The sequence below is a fragment of the Otolemur garnettii genome, unplaced genomic scaffold (assembly GCF_000181295.1).
Source record: "Otolemur garnettii isolate 467f Iridium unplaced genomic scaffold, OtoGar3 scaffold00078, whole genome shotgun sequence".
In the NCBI taxonomy this organism is placed as follows: Eukaryota; Metazoa; Chordata; class Mammalia; order Primates; family Galagidae; genus Otolemur; species Otolemur garnettii.
In genome coordinates, this window is record NW_003852473.1 from 1,557,980 (window position 1) to 1,582,066 (window position 24,087).

At 37.1% G+C, this 24,087-nt stretch overlaps 1 protein-coding gene across 2 annotated transcripts in view; it reads right to left on the reverse strand.

Annotated features, from left to right (window-relative positions):
- Positions 1–1,301: 1,301 nt before the first annotated feature.
- Positions 1,302–24,087, reverse strand: part of MFN1 (mitofusin 1) — a 41,541-nt gene continuing 18,755 nt past the window's right edge. For both annotated transcript variants that reach the window (XM_023515759.1, XM_012807918.2), the window contains exons 7-18: positions 22,049–22,156; positions 20,238–20,391; positions 19,917–19,984; positions 14,545–14,666; positions 12,041–12,167; positions 11,761–11,865; positions 10,906–11,008; positions 10,245–10,474; positions 7,178–7,330; positions 6,177–6,373; positions 3,741–3,875; positions 1,302–1,842 (exon numbers count right to left, since the gene is read on the reverse strand). In XM_023515759.1, coding sequence (XP_023371527.1) covers positions 1,761–1,842; positions 3,741–3,875; positions 6,177–6,373; positions 7,178–7,330; positions 10,245–10,474; positions 10,906–11,008; positions 11,761–11,865; positions 12,041–12,167; positions 14,545–14,666; positions 19,917–19,984; positions 20,238–20,391; positions 22,049–22,156 — 1,584 coding nt within the window. In that variant the 3' untranslated portion in view covers positions 1,302–1,760. The remainder of the gene's footprint in view (positions 1,843–3,740; positions 3,876–6,176; positions 6,374–7,177; positions 7,331–10,244; positions 10,475–10,905; positions 11,009–11,760; positions 11,866–12,040; positions 12,168–14,544; positions 14,667–19,916; positions 19,985–20,237; positions 20,392–22,048; positions 22,157–24,087) is intronic.

Here is a 24,087-nt window from a genome sequence, read left to right on the forward strand (position 1 = left end):
ACGTGCTGTGAAAAGACTGAATAGCATCCAGAAGCCGAAAAAGGCACAGAAAAGTACTGAGTACTGTTAATAAAAGGGAAAAAAAGCCCCGAATTTCATCCCTGCTATGCAAAAGGAGAATAAATTATACTTTGCCACACGCACCCGGCCCCCTGGGGTTTTGCAGTCCCGACAAGCAAAGGCGGCTCTGGCAGTCCTTGATTTGGGGCATCAAGGCCCTAGAATGGCATCATTTTTGCATATTTCATTCCATAGAACCTTTAATCAGTTTTTAATATATAAGCAGACATGGTAACTGAACCTATAAACATTTCATTAAAGTGAAAAACACAGTAATTTGTAACACAACTCCAGCAGGTTCATATACACATACAGCAGAACCTCCAGAGCTGACCGCCTCCCTACACGGACCACCACCTTGAGGTGACTGAATTTCCAGACTGGACAAGCACCACAGGTGCAGATCAGCGCAGCGTGCCTAGTCCCTTACGCTGACTGCTTCTATATGTTGGCCAGTTTTCTACAGTCCCTTGGGTGGTCAACTTACAGAGATTCTATTGTAATTAAATAAATGTAAAAGTCTCCAGGGGGTGATAGTCCAACAATATCCTAGGCAAATGCCTTTTGAAGAATAGCTTTTATTTTGTTTTTTGTTGTTTTTTTAGAGACAGAGTCTCACTATTGCACCCTTGGTAGAGTGCTGTGACATCACAGCGCACAGCAACCTCAAACTCTTGGGCTTAAGCGATTCTCTTGCCTCAGCCTCTCAAGTAGCTGGGACTACAGGTGCCTGTCACAACACCCGGCTCTTTCTTTGGTTGTAGTTGTCATTGTTGTTTAGCAGGCGCAGGCCGGGCTTGAACCTGCCAGCCTTGGTGTATGTGGCTGGTGCCCTACTCACTGAGCTACAGGTGCTGAGCCCTGATGAACAGCTTTTAAACATTATCATTCAAAATTCAGACCTCCTCCTTGGTATGAGGGCCAGGAAAAAAAGTTCAAACCTCCCATACCTTTGGCTATTAAGCTTTACTCCTAAAACTGAGCTTGAAAATTTTCCTTACTGAAATCATAACTGGAACAAAGCTGAAAATGTTTCTTTAGAAACAACTCAGGGAATTATTTAGACCCAGATACTTTTATAAGTGACTATAACAAAGCTTTATACTGTTTTATATCAGTTTTAATGGAAATAAAAGAGGGAGTAAAAACAGCACATTTATTAGTGGTTTACATACTTGCCATGATGGCAAAAGTGATTCAAACTCTGCATAAATAATACACTCAAGAACATTCCACACTCCTTGGTGGTTCAAGCAATGCAGTTTACAAAATTAAAAAATAAGTGACTATTCCCATTAGAGAAAGCATCAAAAACTATTGAGAAATTAGATGAAAGGATCAATCTCTAACTCCTGGATGCCAGGAAGCAGAGTTTTTCAGAATCAAAAACAAAGCCCTAATTAAGAGCTCAAGGCCCCACCCCTCAGGGGTCACATAGTTGGAGCTGCTGCTTTTAACTAATTCATTATTTTAACACATCAAACGATTTAGCCTTTTCTTTACAAAATTAAAACTAAGGACATATGACACTCTTCAGAAATGCAAACACCCTGAGAAAGTTCCATACCAGAACCTACACAGGGATTCAATATTTAGATACTGCTAGTGTAATTCATATTTAAAGTTATTTCATAAAAATAACAATTGTCACAATTTTCCAAGTTCCATTTCTTCCTATGATGGTCATCAAATAATCTCTATTAAGATTCTTCTTCATTGCTTGAATGCAGAAACTGCTTAGTAAAATTCTCCAGCTCATTTTCAAGTTGAACAGCTTTATTTCTAATTTAAAAAAAGAATAAACAGCAATCTAATTATCACACAGATCAAGGAGAAAAATATATTCCATCCAATCCTAACACACACTCACTAGTCGGCTGCTGCTATTCCTGTCTGAACTCAGATGAAACCATTACCAAACACTTCTCAGAATATTCATTACATGTGCTACTGCAACTTTGTAGGAAACATAAACCCCAAAGTCTAGGACTTAACAAAAGGTATAAATAAACAAATAAACAAAACATTCTATAAAGAATGAAAAATACAGGGTGGACATAAAGTTCATGTACAATTTAAAATTGCTCCTGAACTTTATGCATACCCTGTTAACAGACAGTGAGGGCAGATCCTCTTACATGGGACTTATATCCCAAGTTACACACAAACACGACTATCCTTAAAAATTCTCTTTAAGTAAAGCATAAGTACAAAGTTTATACATATACAAAGAAACAGGCAGGTCTCAAAGGGCCATGATATACTAAAAATATTTCTTCTAGGCCAGGCACAGTGTCTCACACCTGTAATCCTAGCACTCTGGAAGGCAGAGGCAGATGGAGTGCCTGAGTTCAGGAATTTAAGAACAGCCTGGGCCAGAGTGAGACCCTGTCTCTTCGAACAATAGAAAAAAAGAAAAAGCTAGCCAGGCACTGTGGCAGGCATCCGTAGACCCAGCTACTTGGGAGGCTGTGGCAGGAAAACCGCTTGACCCCAAGAGTTTGAGGCTGTGGTGAGCTATGATACCACGGCACCCTACCCAGAGTGGCAGCAGAGTTAAGTCAGGTTCTCTCAGACCTGCTGGAGAGCAGCTAATGAGTACAAAAGCTGAAAAGAACTGTCACCTGAAGAACTGGTGGTGACACTTCCAGTCTTCTCAGCAAAAGCAAATTTTTTTTTTTTTTGAGACAGAGCCTCAAGCTATCCCCCTGGGTAGAGTGCCATGGCATCACGCTCACAGCAACCTCCAACTCCTGGGCTCAAGCGAGTCTCCTGCCTCAGCCTCCCAAGTAGCCGGGACTATAGGTGCCCGCCACAACACCTGGCCATTTTTTTTTTTGGTTGCAGCCATCGTTGTTTGGCGGGCCCGGGCTGGGGATTCGAACCCACCACCTTAGGTGTATGTGGCTGGCACCTTAGCCGCTTGAGCCACAGGCGCTGAGCCAGCAAAAGCAAATTTTATTAGTTCCTATGGAATCCAGAATAAATCACATAAAATCCAAAATCCAAAATTTCCAGGAAGTCTTTTTTTTTTTTTTTTTTTTTGAGACAGAGCCTCAAGCTGTCCCCCTGGGTAGAGTGCCATGGCTTCACTGCTCACAGCAATCTCCAACTCCTGGGCTCAAGCGAGTCTCCTGCCTCAGCCTCCCAAGTAGCTGGGACCACAGGCGCCCGCCACAACGCCCAGCTATTTTTTGGTTGCAGCCATTATTGTTGTTTGGCGGACCCGGGCTGGGGATTTGAACCCACCACCTTAGGTGTATGTAGCTGGCGCCTTAGCCACTTGAGCCACAGGCGCCGAGCCTCCAGGAAGTCTTAATCACAGTTGTTTCAAATTTAATTTTGCCCAATCAATAGTTCCCCAGTGAAAATGAAAGTTAATGGTTCTTACACATATAGGACTAAAACTTCACTTTTAATTATAGAACTTCTGTTCTGAAAGGGGACTAATATAGCCTAATCACAAATAAATTTCGACTGGTTTTAATTCAGATATGTTGTCTTACTGAAACTAGCTTTCATTAAACTGTAAAACATAAGGAATGAAATATGGAAAATTCTGATTTAAAAAACATGGAAAACTATAAATTTTAACACAAATTCACTATTAATTTTACATAAATATATTTTGGTAATGAGACCAGTAAATGTTACTATTATTGAGAACAAAGGTTTAATACCTTAAAAGTTTCGAATTGTTTTGTATTTTCTCCAGCTGATCTATTTCTTTGGATAATCTAGCAATTTCTTCTTCCAGGTGTTTTTGAGTAATATCAACTTGTTGGCACAGGCGAGCAAAAGTGGTAGCCATTTCTCTTAAAGTTAAAAAAAAAAATGTTTAGCAGTCATAAATGTCTTCTAAAATGAATAAAAGCTTACACATGTATCAAAAGGAAAATGCAGGTTTTAATAATATCTAAATTATAAGGAATCAAACAACACTGATAATGGTATGAGAAAAAGTCTGGGACTTATAGGCCTAATTTTTTTTTTTACATTGAGTTACTGCTTTCTGTAGGCTTAAGTTCATCTGTCCTTAAGAGGGAATATTATCTCTGCTATGTGACTGTGAATATGAATCTTCTGTTACAAAAAGACAGAAAACAGGTATATTTCTTCAAAAACACAATAAACCTTATGCTTGTCCCCTGACCAATAAAGCATATTGTCAAGAACGGTCAAAAAAAAGTGTCATGACCCTTTGTGATGCTGGTGAAATTACTTTAGTTAGCACATTACTTTGGCAAACATTATGCTTGTACAATGTTGTGGGAACAAGTGGGAACACATCTGGTGTAGGTGTACCTCCAGAACTGACTGACTTTATTTTCTCTGCAAATGTTCCCTTGTATATGCTAACCTTTCCCCGGTCCCCTTTCTCTGCTCTATAATAAACAAATCAAGCACGTTTCATTCTTTTTCAATGTTTATTTTGTTAAACATTCAATATTTAGTGAATATACTTTTACTGAATAGTGTGTACCTTGAGGGTGCCTCACTTAGAATTGCAAAGTACTCTGAGAAAGAGATCAAGTTATCTTTAACTTTTATTTCCCATAACCCCTAGCATGGTGGTGGTTGCTTGGGAGGCAATTTATAAATGTTTGATGATCAAAAGAACAAAAAGCTAAATTAAGTTATTAACAAGTTCCTCAAATCTCTAGTCTCCCTGTTTCCATTCTCTCCAACTGTAACTGTTAGTTCAGGCTTTATTATCCGAAACAGTTTAACCTCCCTACACTTCTGTCTCCTGAGTCAAACCATTCTATACACCAATCACTGCAAAGTTATCTGTCCTAGAGCTAAGTGTTGGTGGCATTACTCCCAGGATTCCTAATGATCCAAACCCCAGTAACTACACATACAGACAAGACTGGGTCCTGATGGGAGATGTATAATCGAGTATACACGCCTTACACACACCTGCCACACTGAAACTTTCTATTTGTGTTTTGAACACATTCCTTTTCCCCTTCCCTCCTTGCTGTTGGTCTGAATTATCTCTCTCATCTTCCCATTCTATGTGTTCAAATTTCCTGTACCACATCAGTCCTCCTTTTGTTGATCCATTATCCTTCATGATTTAAGAAACTTATAGAGCCTCATATTATGAAAACATTTATCTTCCTCTTATATTTCTTATCACTTTTACTTTGAATTAAAATTAAATACATGTTATTTTCTTTCACTAACCTGAAGCGCTTGAGTTCAGGGAACTTTTTAATTCTGCTTTCCATACCATCCAAACATAGAATATTGTTTCTTGACTTGAGTTCTATGTATTTTTACATCAATGAAACAAATATTTAAGATGCATAAAAGCAGAAACTGGGTGGACTGGGTATTTATTATAAAAAAATTCTCATGAGATCTACAAAAGAATACCTTTAAACCTGACTATAATTTTTTACTGTGAAAATAAAAGTAAATTACATTCACCATAAAATCAAGAGTCAGCCCACCACTAAGCTCACTTGTTAAATGCTAAGAATTTGTTCTGTTTTCTTAAAAGAAACCATAAATATCTTAAGGATGAGAACATAAATTTAGAATAGGTGTGCTGAAGAATGATTTTTGGAAAGTCCTCTAGCGTTCTTAAGAATTCCTACCTACCAATTTTCAAATGTTCAAATCTAATCTATCACCTAACACCAGGACCCAGTCTTGTCTGTATGTGTAGATAGATACTGGGGTTTGGATTATTAGGAATTCTGGGAGTAATGCCACCAACACTTAGCTCTAGGACAAATAACTTTGCAGTGACTGGTGTATAGAATGGTCTGGCTCAGGGGATAGGAAGTGCAGAGAGGTTAAACTGTTTCAGACGATAATAAAGCCTCAACTAACAGTTACAGATGCAGAGAATGGAAACAGGGAGACTAGAGATTTGAGGAACTTGTTTATTAACTTAATTTAGCTTTTTTTAGATTGGGGAGAGCAGTTATTAGGAAGCAGAGAACTCATTAGTGAGTCTTACTGTTGTTCTTTTTTTTTCACTTTGGCGGTAATCAAAAATTGTATTCATGTTTGTGGCAATCCTTCGAGCTACATCCTTTTTTTTTTTCAATAAAGTTTTTAGTTTCTTTTTAAAAGAAAAGCTGCACCTTTCAACTTACTGTTGCACTTGGTGGCTACAGTTTGCGCTGGTGAAGCTGACGATCATCTGTAGTTTTTCAGTTGCGTAGTTCACAAACTGCTGCTTGAAGGCTCTCTCCTTGGCACGGGTGGTCCAGGTCAGCCGTTCATAAAGGTACAAAGCTCCATACATGCTTAATGAAACAGAGATGAGTTTCCAGCCTACAGTTTTCCAGATCTGTAATATAAAGTCACAGTTTACTCTGAGAAGCAAAAATACCCCCCAGGAGAGTATATTAAATGGTATTTTAGCTACCTAATCTTTAAGTCAGATCCACTGTCTAAAAATCTATAGTCCTTCTTCATGAGAAAACCTGAAGTTACTGGAAATTAATCAGGCTGAAAAGAGATCAGCACATAAATATCAGGCAAGGGTTTTTACAACCTGCCAGATAAGTTAAACTGATTCACTGTATCTCACAAAAACAGTGTTGGTATTTTTTTTGTCAGGCATTTCGAAAGCCAAAACAAGTATATCTATGCTATTAATGATATAAATTTTACTTAAAAAATTAAGAACTATGGGGCGGTGCCTGTGGCTCAAAGGAGTAGGGCACCGGCTCCATATGTTGGAGGTGGCGAGTTCAAACCCAGACCAAGCCAAAAAACTGTAAAAAAAAAAGAACTACTACTAAAAATAATCTTTAATACTTAAGACAGATCCCCATTGACATTCAAAAGGGTATAAAGAGAACCAGGGCATTCCTGCTTATTCCAACATACAAATATTGTATGCTATAATTTGAAAATGGTTAAAAGTACTATTTTTAGGATTAGCTAGTTAGTGATGTTTCTTTCCTAGTTTCAAAAAATTTAAGATTACACTTCTGAAACTCTTCTTAATTTACTACTTTTAACTTAGAAAATTTTGTATCATTCACAGATCATGTAAATAGAAATACTATATAACTTTCTTTTTGTTATCTAGCAGGCAGCTTTACAAAAATTTCTGTTCTCATTATGGTAAAAGCAATGTTCTTACCACTCCTCCAACAACAATGATGCCCATAGAAGTTCTGGAGGTCAGAGAAGCTAATCCTGTTATCAAGGTGACCATGATTTCCTCCTGGGATGCGTTGTCTGGTGTTGCTGGATTGGTAGGAGCAGTGGGAGTGGAAGCTAAAGACCTAGGGAGCTGATTAAATTTGGGAGAAAAGATTATTGCACTTAATTAAGTAAAATAGTTACCTTCATAAAATCTTTTGGGTTTCTTTTAAAATTACAGTAGCATATTTATGAAAAAAATGAATTCAAATAATGAGTATTCATTATTATATGTAGAAAAATGGTTTGAAAATTATTTTCTATGACATGGACCAATGATATCATGAACAATAATACATTTTCACAATATATGGTAATACCTACATGTAACCATAGGCTCTCAACTCTCAAGAGGAAGTGAATTAAAATTGTAGCTTATGTTTTTACTTTTAGAGACTGGGTCTTGCTATGTTGTCCAGGCTGGACTCCCAGGGTCAAGGGATCATTCATTCCACTTCAACTTGCCAAGTGGCTGGGATTATAAGGCAAGTACCACTATGTTTGGTTAAACTATATTTTTTTTTAAAAACTTCACATCAAAATCAAAATCCTTAAATGCAACATCAACAACAAAATCCAGTTCAAAACAAAAATAACTTGAAAATACAGCATAAGAAAATTAAAAGACAGCCACAGACTCTTTTTATAAAAAAGATATTTAGAGGCAGCACCTGTGGCTCAGTGAGTAGGGCACCGGCCCCATATACCAAGGGTGGCAGGTTTGAACCTGGCCCTGGGCAAACGGCAACAAAAAATAGCCAGGTGTTGTGGTGGGCACCTGTAGCCCCAGCTACTCAGGAGGCTGAGGCAAGAGAATCACCTAAGCCCAAGAGCTGGATGTTGGTGTGAGCTGTGATGCCACGGAATTCTACCGAGGGCAACAAAGTAAGATTCTGTCTCTAAAATATATATATATATATATGTGTGTGTGTATATATATATATACACATATATATATTTAGAAATCATACACTACGTACATCTAATAAAGGAACTGTATGCAGAATACACAAAGAATTCTTACAGTTCAACATAAATCAAATAACTCAATTAAAAAATTAATAAAAAATTTAAAGAAACAGTGACAAATGAAGGTACACAAATGATTAATAAGCATATGAAAAGATATTCAAAATTGTTGGTCATTAGGGAAATGCAAATCAAAACCACAATGAACTACGACTTCACATCCACTAGAATAAAAATAACAAATATCAGTGACTATTTCTAGAAACCAGGACCTTCATACATCGCTGGAGGGAATGTCGCATGGTAGAACCACACTGGAAGACAGTCTGGCAAAAGTCACCACATGGCAAAGCAACTTCACTTCTAGCTATGCACTCAGAAGTGGAAACATATGTCCCCATAAAAACATGTACATTGAAGTTCATAGCAGAATTCGTGAAAGCCAGAAGTACAAACTACCCTCAACTGATGGATGGATAAATAAAATGTCTTCTATCTGTAATGAAATTATTACCCAGCCAGTAAAGGAATGACATAGTAATGCATGCTAGAATAACCTTGAAAACATTACACTTAGTGAAAGAAGCCAGTCACATAAAGCCATATTCTTTATGATTCCATTTGTAAGAAATGTCCAGAAAGGGCGAATCCACATGAATAGAAGGCAGGGAGCTACAGGGCAGGAGGCGGGAATGATGACTGACTGCAAAAGGGCAGATGAGGGATTCTTCTAGGGGTAACAGATATTCAAAGTCTGGATTATAGATTCTGGATGAATCTTCAGGAAAATTATTGAATTGACAAATTTTAAAAAGGTTTTCTTTCAAAATGGCTAAATTTATTCCAATTTATTTGATGTCTAAAACCAAAACTTTTAAGATAGTTTTTCCCACACTACCTTCTAGAGTTTTTATAGTTTTGTGTCTTAAACTTAGATCTTTTATCCATCCCGAGTTAAGCTGGTAAGCAGTGAGAGGTGTGGGTCTAGTTTGGTTCTCTGTGGCTGTGGCTAGCCAGCTCTCCCAGCATCATTCATTCATTAGAGATTCTTTTCCCCAGTGAAGGCTTCTGTTTGCTTATCAAAGATTAGAGGGCAATATGAGGCTGGTTTATTTCATCTGTAGGTTTTCTGTTCTGTTCCAGAAATCTATGTCTCTATTTTCATGCCAATAGCATGCTGCAAAATTTTTAAGATAAATAAGTTTCAAATATGAATGTAAAACCTCATATAACAATACTGGATGAAAACTTTGGAATGGGAAGGATCTTAATCTCATTCTAATAGCATAAATTTTCTCTCTTTTACATACTCATCCTGTCCAGTACAGGGTATTTCTTACCGAAATGCTTCCAACCAAAACCGTGTCAGAATGTAACCCAAGTCTAAATATAAAATTCATTTGTTTCATATATGCCTTACATGCATAGCCTAAAGGTAACTTTATACGATATTTAAATGCTTTTGTGCATGAGACACTGTTTATGTACACAGGTCCATCAGAAAGCACAGGCATTCCTACCTTAGTCACTCATGTGGACGATCTTTGGTTGTCTGGCATCACCATCATTCCTGACTCTGAATTTATTAATATCTGCTACAGTGAGTAAACTTGCAGGGGTTGGCAGGGTATCCAGCCTGCACACTGGCCATTTTACTAACCTCTGTGGGCAGTTTATGTGGGGTAATTTTGGGGGTTTTGGAAAAATACGCCACAGCTAAAGAGGGCTGAGTCATTTTTCCACTGGGACTCCAGATAAACTGTGTATTGTGTGCCCATGTTTTCACCTGTCATGACATCAGGTGTAGAATTTTTCATTTGTGGTGTCATGGTTCAGCTCAAAAATTTTCAGATTTTGGAGCATTTCCAATTTCAGATTAGTGATGGTCAACAAGTATATTTAACTCAGAAATGGCCATATGCGATAAATGTTAGCTTACAAACATGAAAGTTTGGTAAAGCTAGTGTTATCAGAGAAAACCATATAAACAAAGTAAGAAAGAAAGAGTCTCAACTGGGAGATTCAAAAATACCTACCTGAAGGATAGGTTCTGATAATCCTAGGAGCACCCGCTGAGCATTTTTAGCACCCAAGAATCGATGCACAAGGGAGGACCAGCCCAGGGAAAAACGAAATACAATATCCTCTTGAAAATCTGAACATAACTTGTGGCAATTTAGGTCATAACTGAGATCAAATTTCTTGCAAGGGATAATTGTATGCAGTTTGTTCTGTATACCAGCTGGAAGTAATGGCTTTAAGTTTTCTAGAAAGAAAAAAATTACATTTATTTTAAGAAAAGGGGTTAAATATTTTGCTTTCTATGAAACACCCTAAAGAAAATAAACACTTTACCAACAAAGGAAAGAAAAAAAGAACTACACAAGGCCAGGCACAGTGGCTCAAGCCTGTAATCCTAGCACGTGGGAGGCAAAGGCAGGTGGACTGCCTTAGCTCAAGGGTTTGAGACCAGCATGAGCCGAGCGAGACCCCATCTCTAAAAACAGACAAGGCGCTGTGGGACCTGTAGTCCCAGCTGTTCAGGAGGCTAAGGCAAGAGAATCGCTTGAGCCCAAGAGTTTGAGGTTGCCATGAGCTATGATGCCATGGCACTGTACTGAGGACAATAAAGTGAGACTTTGTCGCAAAAAAAACCAAAAACAAAACTACCCCAAACTTTGCACACATAAATATTACCAATAATTTCTTGCTGGGATTGAAGCATTGAGGCATTGACTTCACTTGTACACCGATCAGCCAAATTTCTTCCCATACCATCTTCTATGTGCTTATTTAACTCCTATTAAAAACAGTAAATGTCCACATTATTTTTTCTCCAGAATATGTAGACTTTAAAAATGTAGTAAATGCTAAAATGATCTTAATTTCATTCTAACAGTATAAATGCTCTGTGTGCTTTTATATACATGAGAGCTTACATTTATTACAGAAGTGCCCAAGAGGGCTCGGCACCCATACCACAGTGGTTACCGGGCCAGCTACGTACACATTGGCTGGCGGGTTGGAACCTGGCTTCAGCCATCTAAAACAACAATGACAACTGCTACAAAAAATAACCGGGAGTTGCGGCAGGTGCCTGTAGTCTTAGCTGCTTGGGAGGGTGAGGCAAGAGAATCGCTTAAGCCTAAGTTTGAGGTTGCTGTGAGCTGTGACAATAGGGTACTCTACCAAGGATGACACAGTGATACTCTGTCTCAAAAAAAAAAATGCACAAGAGATGTAACAGCTTAATTCTGTACTGGCTGCTCTGAAGACACTGAAATGGACAAACCACTAAATGAGGTGTCCTCAAACTATGGCCTATGAGCCACATGCAGCCTGCTGAGGACATTTATCCGGCCCGCTGGGTGTTTTTGCTACCGCTGCCTGTCCTGCTTAGCAGCCGACTCGTCCTGAGGCCTGCAGCCTGGCCTTCCAACGGTCTGAGGGACAGTGAACTGGCCCCTTGTTTAAAAAGTTTGAGGACCCCTGCACTAAATAGTCCAAGGTGAAAAACGTCTCTGAATAATGTTTAACTATACTTTAACTTACACTTTTATATACTTTCAGTACACTTGGAGTAGGATGAAACTCAGAACAAAATTCATCAACCAAAACAGACAGCCGACAAATTTCATCTGTCATTGCACATGAAACCTGAAAATATTAAAAGTCAGAGTTAAAACAATTAAACAAGATTATCAACTATTCAAAAAGTCAAACTGAAAAAAACTAGAAACAACTTTTTATGGAAACAGGAGTAACATTTTTAGCATTATCAAAGATAAGTTTCATTTGCACATATTTATATCATAAACTTATCATTACCCACCTTGTTTGCCACCTCCTCGGTAACCTCCTTGATTTTTTTCTTAACATCCAATGTTAAAAGGTTCATCTGGTTGCGAATAAAGTCCAGTCTATCTATTTGGTCTTCCCTCTCTTCCATTGAATAAACTCTATTATAGTATAAAGTGTAATCAATACTCAGGGCATATTAAAGTCTCAAAACAACTAAGAAAGGGCTTTCATTCATGTATGGAGCCATCAATTAGCATGACACAAGAAAAAAGAAATATGGTACTCTGACATCCAAAAAGATTCAAATGATAATTTATGAAATACTTTACAAAGATGATTTGATATAAACTTCTTTTGTCTCTCTGCCCATCTTATACCTGAATCCCATGGAGAATTTATAAGGATTGTAAGTCTCCAAATATCTCATAGATATGAATAGTTAAAACAGAACTCAACACCGACTTTAGTAATAAATAGGAATTAGCAAATGATACCCTATGAATCAAATCCAGCAGTTGCCAGCTTTTGTTAAAGCCTTCTTGAAACACAGCCGTTCTTGAAACACTCTCTAAAAAGTATCTATGGCTACCTATTTTTTTTTTTTTTTTTGAGACAGTCTCACTATGTCAAGAGTGCCCTGGCATCACAGCTCACAACAACTTCAAACTATTGGGCTTAAGCTATTCTCTTGCCTCAGCCTCCTATGTAGCTGGGACTACAGGTGCCCACCATATCTACAACTACTTTTGCTATAAAACTAGAAAAATGAGTAGCTGCAAGAGAGATGGTATGGCTCACAAAATCTAGAATATTGACTACCTGGCTCTTCACTGAAAATTATTTGATCCCAGAATGATATAGAAAACTGAAGACTAGAGATCCTTTTAATAAGTCTTTAGATAAAAACTTCCCTAGACATTATTATTATACTAATAATCTTCAAATCACATCATGTTTATGCCATTTTCAGTTCAATGTCCTATTTTTTAAAAATTGATCATTAATAAGGTCAAACAATAAAATCAAATTCTGGGTATTACAATAAAGCAATAGAGCTGGAAGGCAATTCCACAGCAACCCAAGATTCATTGTACAGAGGCTCTGCTCAGGGACCAAGGTCGACTCAGGGTTCTCACCCTGGTGTTTTTGACGCCGACAGTAATCTGCTTTTGACCATTGCTGAAAAAGTACCAAAAACAAGCAACAGACTTAGATGGGATATGAGAGGGGCTTTGTTCCCAGCAAGAGCAAATACATTTCAAATTCTAACTTTATATTATCTTGGATTTAATCTTTCAGGTTTTATGTTTCCTTCAACTGGTTTAAGTCCACTAAAGGTCTAATTGAGGCAGAACATCATTACATTTTCACATCTATTAACATTCTGATTTTTGTTTCAAGCATACCACACATTATTTTCCTTCTTTTCAGTACTGTTGGTACTGTCCTGTCCTCACTGCTGCCTCTGTAAGGAATGAAGCAGTGAAGGGCAGGAGGACACACGGGGCTGCTCATGGTTTCTGGTTGGCAGACGCTAAGTATCACCTTGTTTGTTCACCAACTGATAAACAAAATCCCACAACTAGTATAAAACAGTGATTTCAAGGTATCAGTGTAGGAGTATATAAGAGAATGAGTTGTAGGTTGAATGCAAAAGAGGACGACCTACTTTTGTACTTCTTTAAAAAAATTATTGAAGAAATGGTTCTTGCACTGCTTTAAAGATATTTTAAAGCCAACTGAACATTTAAAAAACCACAGTCCTTAAACAGGAATACTGAGATCTAGGGAATTAATGATGTGTTCAAGGTTACAGAATCTTTATACTTTCAAATATTCGCTTAAAAATATGTAACTAAGCATCAGTTAAACTTACAGGCTTATTATTATTTTTTTTAATTTTAGAGACAGAGTCTCACTTTGTCACCCTTGGTAGAGTGCTGTGGTGTCACAGCTCACAGCAACCTCCAGCTCTTGGGCTTAGGCGATGCTCTTTTTTTTTTTTTTGAGACAGAGCCTCAAGCTCTCCCCCTGGGTAGAGTGCCGTGGCATCACAGCTCAGAGCAACCTCCAACTCCTGGGCTCAAGCGAGTCTCCTGCCTCAGCCTCCCAGGTAGCTGGGACCACAGGCGCCCGCCACAGAGCCTGGCTATTTTTTTTTTTTTTTGGTTGCAGCCATCATTGTTGTTTTGGCGGGCCAGGCTGGATTTGAACCCGCCACCTTAGGTGTATGTGGCTGGCGCCTTAGCCACTTGAGCTACAGGCGACGAGCCGGCTTAGGTGATTCTCTTGCCTCAGCCTCCCGAGTAGCTGGGACTACAGGCACCCGCCACAATACCTGGCTGTTTTTTTTTGTTGCAGTTTGGCTGGGGCCAGGTTCGAACCTGCCAACCCTCGGTATATGGAGCCGGTGCCCTACTCACTGAGCCACCAGTGCCTCCCTACAGGCTTAATGTGAAAAATATTTGCAGTACAATTTAAAACCTTAGTCTTAACAAAAAAACAATATTATGTTGCAATAAAATAAACTCATACCTTTTCTCTGCTGCTGCCACGTTCACTGAGTCCATTATGTTTTTCACAGTATCTAGTATCTGTTTAGCTCTGATAGTGTGCTGCTCAAACTTAGTTTTCACTGCTGACTGCGAGATACACTCCTGCGAGGGGCCCAAGCCATAACACATTACTGTAATTCCATGCCAATATTTTCAGGAATTTAAACACAAAAACTTGCTGTTTTTAACTTTAATCAAAATAAAATAAGGATAGAAAATAAACACATGATAAACATAACTTAAAATCACAAATGTTAAAAAAATTACAAAGATTCAAAAGTAAAAAAGAGCTTTCACAGCAAGTTCATATCTTTGTGTTGTCACGCAGTAATGTGCAATGGTTTGAATATGACATTAAAAAAAGAAAAGAAATAAACAAGGCACTATATTTCACAGTTAAAGAGCTTCCCTCATTAGAATTACTAATTTTATCTAGATCATCTTTAACCTAAATTATAGTCTATCTTGATTTTCTCATACTTGCAAAAGATAATCTAATAAAGCTCTTAAATTAAGTTGTAAATTAGAATTCTACTTTATTTTTAAAAATTAGTTGAATGACATGGTGATTTTCATAAGGTTATTAAAATGAATTTTCATAGATTGAAATGTGAAATATTTGAAAAATAGTGTTTAACAACAATCCAAGTAATGTGTAAATTGTTTATGAAAAAATATTTGCAGCTACTTTAAAGATAACCTCATTATTATCATTAGAACATGAGCAATGTTCACAGGCCTGAATGATCCCCTAATTTGTTTCACCTTCTAGCTCACTGCAGCTCACACTCATCCATAGTTGTGCAAGGCAATTAGTGTTTCATAACTAGTCTTTATTTAAATAAAATAGAATACCTCAGAATGCATCACATACATAGATGGATACCCTTATCCTATGAAACTTGTTTCAATTTTCAATACATGCAAAACTCCTTGTTATCCAAGAGAGAGATATAGATAGTGATTCATCAATGAAAGTTTACAAAATTGTTATGTTATTGATAAACTTGGCCTCATTTCATTTTTACTTCATAGAAAGTCACATTCTGCACTGACAACATTAGCAATCAACTAGTGTATACAGAAAAATGCTATATGGTCTTTGCACAATCATAGAAATGCTAGCCTGTGTCATAGCAACGTAGTAAATACAACATATATATTTACAGGAGATATTGTTTACTTTCTATGATATATTTTTTTAAAGTTAGAGATATACTAATTCTCTGATAATTCTTTGAATTCATTTTCTTGAACCTCTTTATGTATTAGCTAGCACAAACTGTGGTAATTGGTTCTTGAATTCCATTATTGTCCTTTCTTTGTCAAACCAGTTTCCAAGCTTTGAGAGGTATTCGCATCATGCTCCATGCTACATGCGTCATCCTGAGGTCCCTAGTGTAGCCTGTGCACTGCTCTCTGACCTAAGCTTAGCTCTCCTGTCTCTAAAACTATTTGTGTACTTCATGCAGATAGGAAGCATTCCTAGATGCTTTCTTCTTTAAAACCATTAATAATTACACAGTAGTAAACATCTGAACTGGAAACTACTTATTTCTTAGTGCCCAAAACAATGCTTTGATTTATTTTAAATAACTGTGCCTCATAAATGTGCCAAATTAACTTCCACAAAAATTATAATAAAAGTATAAAAATATATTTAAAGGAAAAGGCTAAAAGAAAGTCTATATTCCTCGATGAAGCAGATCTAGGTATCAGCAATGAAGATCCAAAGTTGCAGGTAACAGCACAGTGTTAGAGCTAGACTTGACGGAAAAGAGAAGATCTTCAAAAGTCATTAGGCAGCACAAGGTACGTTCTGATTCAAAAACACACAGTGATGAATAAATAGAGAAAGGAAAACAGGAAATCTTTTTCTAATTTAAAATTACCCCTAACTGGTATTCTCACTTACCTGCAGGACACCAAGAGGCATCCTGAACAGGAATAGTCCATTCTCAAAGCAAAGGGAATGTTAATTTAAATAGAGCCTTCTTTTTTCAGCACCCTTAGTAAACTAACATGCTAAGAATGAATGTCCACAGAAAACGTACACAAGGTGTAGTAGTTCTCTGACTTACAAAGGTGTCAAATCCCCTTGGTAACAGACCCTACAAACACTCAGCACCATGGTATTCATCATTCCCAACTTACTATTCTGATATATTTTAAATCAAAAACAAAGTGAAAGAACACTTTAACATACCAAATGTTAACATTTAGCATCATTCGTTCTCTCTCCACACACACCCCTAAACAGATGAGGAGAGGACGCATACATTCTTATACACACATTTCTTTCCTGGCTTACTGACGTGACAGGTCATTATGGCCATCATGACTTTACCACATCAACACTTGTCTTCTAAGAAAGGTAACATCCTCCTACACAATCACATAATTATATCCAGAACATTTACCTCTTGACAATACTGTTACCTAACACATAGTTCCTATCCAAATTTCACCAATCATTTCAGGAACGTCCTTTAGAACAAATGCATTGACACTTAAAAAAAAAAAACAGTCACTATATACCTCTCTGTCCTATTATACAAACAAAACTATTGGATACAAAGTTTTTCTTTTCACAAAAAATCCTCTAATAAGAAAAATAAGTAAATTCGAAAATAAAATGTGTATAAAGGCCACACTGGTGACCACAATGCAAAGAAACTCAGAAATTAAAAACGAAAAGTTGGATAAAAAGAATCAAAACATTTGAATTTTTACAACTCATAACTGTAAGAAAATACCAAAAACCATAGAAGAAAAAAGAAAACCAAGGTACATACTGAAAACTCTGGGATTATGCCCAAAGCTGTGTTCACAACACTAAATGTTTTTTTAACAAACAAAAAGGAAAAACCAATGCAACTTTAAAGGAAACTATGTTAAAGATTAACACAGAACTTAATGAATAAAACCCCAAAATGGTACTTACTGATAATTAACCAAGGGCTGGGTCTTTGGGTGACAAATTATTAGCAAATCCAATTAAGGCAAATATACATATATTTATATGTGTGTATGCATACATGCAAACATAGGAAATGAGTTTTAAAACAAACAATTTTAATGCTACTAAATTATAAATTCTCAGACATGCAACAATTCCTAGGAAATCATAAATCACCAAAACTGATTTAAGAAGTATCAAATCTCAGCTTTGGAAAAAAGCTGACAAAAGCTGTCAATGCAGTCACCCAAAGATGCAATGCCCTTTTATAAAAGATCCAGACATAGTATTTTTTGCCCAGGTGATTGTTTCTTTAGATAAATTTAAGTGATTTTCATTTTAGATATTTCTGTGTTATTTTTTAAAATTTTCAAACACTAAAACCCAGCATGCTCCATTCTTTATGTAAAAGCTACTGCTGATAAAGCAGTATTTTTTCGTATGTAATTTTTAGAATCCCAAAAGAACTGTCACAATAAAAAAATGAACATCTAGTTTTCTCTAAAACTATTTTAAAAGAATAGTTCTTAAGTCTGTCTGATTATTGCAGTCACTTAGGGAGCTGAGAATATATACTAATTCCTAGGCCAACCCCAGCCCCACTGGATCAAAGTCTCTGGGACAGGCCAGGAGCCTGTGGTTCTCTAGAGCACCTCCCAGGAGTATGACCATTCGCCAGGTTTGGGACTCAATGTGCTCTGAGACACAGCTTTTATTCTTCTCATTCCTACCTCTTCAAGGAGATATTCTGGGAAATCAAAGGTTATGCCTGAACCAGTAATGAAAGAGGTGTAAGTGCATAAGAGAATAATAAATAATTTGGTAGAAGAAATCAATTATATCCTCAAAAACTATATAAGAAGAAAAGATTAATAAATAAGGAAAGACAAGGAAATAGAACAGGAATAATAAGTATTTTCCCCCTGGATGAAATAAGAGTGAAAAGCATCACTCAAAGCAAATGGGAAAGAAAAGAACCAAACAATGACCTCTGAGTAAGCAAACCCTATGTATCCTATGGCTTGGCTTCAGAGGACATCTACTGATATCGTGGGGGCCTCATAAGAATTAGAGATCTTACCGAGATAACTGGTTGTGGGTTTTCTTTCTTCCACTTTGTCATCATCTGTCTAATGGCCTCTTTATCTCTCACCAAATTAAAAATGAGAGACAGTAAGCATTTTATTTTTCTAGTAGCTGGGATTACAGGTGCATGCTACCACACCAGGCTATGAAACCCAGGCTGGTCTCAAGCAATCATCCCACCTCAGCCTTCCAAAGTACAGGGATTACAAGTGTGAGCATTGTGCTTAGCCACAAAATTTTATTTTAAAAATTCTGCCAAGTACAAAAAGATCACCTAACTCAGGAGTGTGAGGTTGCAATGAGCTATGATTGCAATGTTACATTCTAGCCTGGGCAACAGAGTGAGACCCTTTCTAAAAAAAAAAATCCCCAGAAACCTGGAACTAAAGTTATATTTATAACTGTGTATATACATATATATACATACACACACACACACACACATACACACACATATATCTGTCAAGCATACTCGACATTCATGTCCTTCCTATTAAAGCAGTTACTATTTATAAGGAACAATAATTACAGATGGAGGTTTCTTCAATGCTAAAGTCTTGGTGTTCATGCACAAGTAAGAAATTGATATATAATCTAAGCAGAACTAGAGCATACAGGGCTAAATAAGAGTTTAGGAGGTTAATACCTAAAGAACTTTTCCACAAACGTAGCATGACTGTTAATGTCCCTGAATAGAACACCTGTGATGCGACATAGGCAACTGCACTCTCCCCAGTGCTGCACACACATCAGCCACTTACACACTCGGCTCCTTTCCCACCAGATTCCTAAACTTCTAGAACTGTATCTTAACTATTTCTGCACTTATTTATTTCTTCAGAATGTTTATACAAAGTGTGGAAAATGAACATGTTGCAGTACAGTTGTTAAATGGCATAATCATATTCTAATATCTCTTTTAATAGTATGGAATGAAAAAAAAGGATAATCCTCACTCTGCAGTACTGCCTGTTCCAACAGCAATTATCTTTGCTCCTGCTCCAACTACTGAATACATCATTCACTGCACAATATAAGCAATACTGAAAAAGTTTCTCATTTACATAGAAATACATAAAGAAAAAACAGGAGGAAATCATACTCTTTAGTTCTCAGTTCTTACGGATCACCCATTTTGCAGGCGCTCCCTTTCTTCAAACTTTCCATGTTTCACTTGCTGTCAGTAACTACACTGAATGACAGCGAAGGTTATTGGCAAAGACAAATAATGAAAATAGAAGATTACTACCACTCTCCAATCACTGCAAGAGTTTTGTTATTGGCCAATACATTGACAAAATTCCTACCTCAAAGATTTGTTCAAAATTCTGAAACTCCTGTAATCTTGCTTGAAATCCTTCAGCAAGTGCCCCACCTGTAACACACAGGCAAAGATTTTAAAATCTAGTATACAACAAGGTAAGACCTCTGGCACATTACTGTTAAAATTATAACCCGTTTAATATTAAAAAATATAAATTATTATATTAATGTTTAATACATAAACATTAATGGTTATATTAAATTATAACCCATTTAATATAAAAATATTAAAATTATAACCCATATAATATTAAAATTATAACCCATTTTAATATTTAAAAAGAAACCCTATAATTAGTACTTACCCCCTTCTGGCATCCCCTGTGCTTTGTGCTTTCTGGCACTAAGAACTTCCTTTGCTGAAACGAAGAAGATACGATTACGTGCTTCAAAAGAATCAACAACTTTGAGCTCCTCCACCAAGAAATGTAGGCATCTGTCCATGTGCTGTCTGCGTACCTACAGACAAAAGAAGGGTATTAATTAATTATTAGAATTCTAATAACTTAAGCAATTATAATTATAACCAACAACTGTGGCCTGTACTAAACTTCATTTCTAGTGATACCATACCGATAGTTTCCATACACTTAGCAAATACAAGACATTAAAATAAATGGAGCTTGATATGTAATGACAGGAAATCTTTTTCTTAGTGATTCTTGTTTTTGGATATTTATTTAAAATTTTGGTAGACCATCAACTACTATATGACCACTATAAAATATTACAAACATCGATACTTAATGGCATGAAAAAGGGTCTCAGTTCTGTAGTGAAAACATACGATCATACTACAAAAAAAATGGGTTTGTAAACACACACAAATTAACAGTAGTAGGAGGCAGGCAACACCCATAAAAATGGACAGCATTTTTATTTCTTCCTTATTATGCTTTTTTTTATTTTCCAAGTTGCCTACAATGAAGCTATTAATACCTCTGAAATCAGAAAATAAATGCTACAATAAATCTATTTTTATTTCTTCTTAAAAAACAATGGGAATTAAGGTTGGAGAGAATGCATTAACCAGCAAATCAAACTGCAGGGTTGGGTTTAAGATTAGCATTTGGGTATTAAAAGTGAGAATTAGGGGTTAGAAACTAGGGTTAAGTACTAGCTTTCAGCATAGAGCTATTATAATTAAATTCTACATTAAGACTTAACAAGAATTAAGCTGAATAGGAACACTGAACCATTTGAGGAAGAACAATTTGTAGGTTATATTCCTAATTTTCTGATGATTATGTGAGACCCCAATATGAAAGAGTATGATTAAAAAAGGATGGTTAGGGCCAGGCGCCATGGCTCACGCCTGTAATCCTAAAATTCTGGGAGGCTGAGGTGGGTAGATTGCTTGAGCTCAGGAATTGAGACCAGCCTAAGCAAGAGCATGACCTATCTCCAAAAATAGCAGGGTTTTGTGGCAGGCGCCTCTAGTCCCAGCTATTTGGGAGGCTGAAGCAAGAGGATTGCCTGAGCCCAAGAGTTTGAGGTTGCTGAGAGATATGATGCCACAGCACTCCACAGAGGGCAACAAAGTGAGACTCGGTCTCAAACAAACAAGTAAAAGAACCCATGATGGTAAATAATAGAATATAAAACCTTATGTACCAGACAGAACTCCACCACACAAAGTTGTACAACTGGAAAGATGAATCTAAGTTGTAAGAAGTCAAGCTAAATAGATGAGTTATCCTTGGGAAGCAGGACAGATAACAGAAGGCAGTGGAGGCAGGGACGCTGGGGTCTGTGTTTGATCTGGATCCTGACACAGTTACGACCAATGTGATAAATCTGTAAAATTTACTAAGCTGGACACTTATTACAGTTTATGTACTTTTCTATTCTGTATATTTCAATAAAAATTAAAACAAAACAATCAAAAAGATGTTTCAGGCTCTGAAATGATGACATGACGCTTTTCTAACACAAATTCCCTCAAAGCAGCTTAATACTTTGCCCTCCACCCCTTACCACACTCAAGTGTTCTCGGACTATATTCTGGACCAAGGAAGAGAACAGCTGTTTACAGTATTCTATTCTACAGGGTATATTTTCTCAAATAACAATGTGCACCACTAAATTTCAAAACTTAAGGAAAAAAATAACTTACATCTTCCACATACTCAGGCTCTGATGCAGAGGCATCCCAACGGTTATTCAGAATGAAAATATTAGGCTTGGAAAGCCGCTCATTTACCTTGTGAAAAAAATGTTTTTCCTGAAAAACATCAAAAACCCCACAGTATGTTAATTTTTAAACCCTATATTCTTAAAAAAAAGAAGAAATCTAAAAGATTTCATATCTACATTTATAATAGAGAATCTTCTCAGTTTGAACCACTCAGACCGCAGTGATTAACATCTATTAATAAAGATCCCAATGAACACAATGAGCACTAATCTTTTAAAAGATGACAAAATTAACATATAAGGCAAAACTGAAGATTTTCCTACTCCTGCTGAGAGTTTTTTGAAATTCTATTTAACAAATATTTATCAGTCTCACTATGTTCAGAAACTACTAAATATTATAGCCAGGTTCTCAATAAGCTACCACAAGTGTTTTATAAGAGTTAGAATAAATTAATCAATAATAATGCAAAACTCTTACATAACTCATAATAATAAACAGAGAAAGTTATATCATAAATACTATAAATAAATGTCGTGATTATTGGAAGAAAAGAAACATCACATCTAGCTAAAATTAGAGAAAGCTCCATAAAGAGAAGTGGTGACAAAGACGGGCTTCAAAGTCCTGGTAAATGGACTTTTGGAAAGACAGTAAGCTGGGAGATGGACGAACTGTGGAAAAAGACTAGCATAAGCAAAAACACCAAAATAACATAAATCAGAACTCCTGTCTATCTGGCGGGGCCTGGTGCCTCAGGCCTCTCATCTCACAACTTTAGGAAGCTGTACCAGGACTACTTGAGGCAAGAAGTTCAAGATCAGGGCAGCGCCTGTGGCTCAGGGGGTAGGTCACTGGCCCCATACACTGGAGGTGGCAGGTTTAAACCCAGCCCCGGCCAAAAAAAAAAAAAAAAAAAAAAAAAAAACACTGCAAAGAAGTTCAAGATCAGCCTGGGCAACAGAAAAATACATTAAAAATTAGCCAAGCATGGTGGCACACAACCATAGTCCCAGCTTCTCAGGAAGCTGATGCAAGGGGATCACTTCAGCTCAGGACTTGAAGGTTGCAGAACACATCAATGCTCAGATGACAGCAAGGTCCTGTGTCTTATAGTGTGTGTGAATATAATTTTTTTCTTTTAGAGACAAAGTCTTACTCTGTTTTCCCAGGCTAGAGTGTAGTGGCATCATCATAGCTCACAGCAGGCTCAAGCTCCAGGACTAAAGTGATCCTCTTGCCTCTGCCTCCACCTCCCAAGTAACTGGCTAAAGGTGTGTGCCATCATGCCCAGCTATATGTAAAGATGGGATCTTATGTTTGCTTAGGCTGGTCTTAAACTCCTGATCTCAAGTGATCCTCCCCACCTTGGCCTCCCTAAGTGCTGGTATTAATTAGTCTACACAACCAGCCCTGTGTCTACATATATTTGTTTTTTTAAAAAGGAAGTTTGTTTATTCAGCACTCAAATAGTCATTTGAGTTAATGACAGTTAATAGAGGTATTCTAACACAGACTTTAAGCATTTATTGTTCTTTCTTTTTTAATTTTAAGAAATGAGTTCTCACTCTGTGCGAGGCTGGAGAGCAGGTATCATCACTGTTCACTGCAGCCTGGAACTCCTGGGCTCAGGTGATCCTCCCACCTCAGCCTCCTGAATAGTTGGGATCATAGGCTTTCAACATGACAACCAGCTAATTTTTTATTTATTTATTTTTTTAGAGACAAGCTGTTCTCAAAACTCCTTGTTACAAGCAAATATCCTCCCACCTGAAGCCTCCCACATACCTGGGATTACAGATTCACAGCTCTCATTTTTTTTATATCACCAGGTTGTAAACAACTGTCAGTGTTGTCACAGCCTGGTCTACTTGTATTGACTAGGCCATCCAAACACTGACAAAACAGAATCTTGGGGGCAAAACCCTCAGATATAATGGTATCCAGTCATTCCTATATGCTTTCAATGAATAACAATTTTTAAAAATCATGTTCTAGGCTCGGCGCCTATAGCTCAA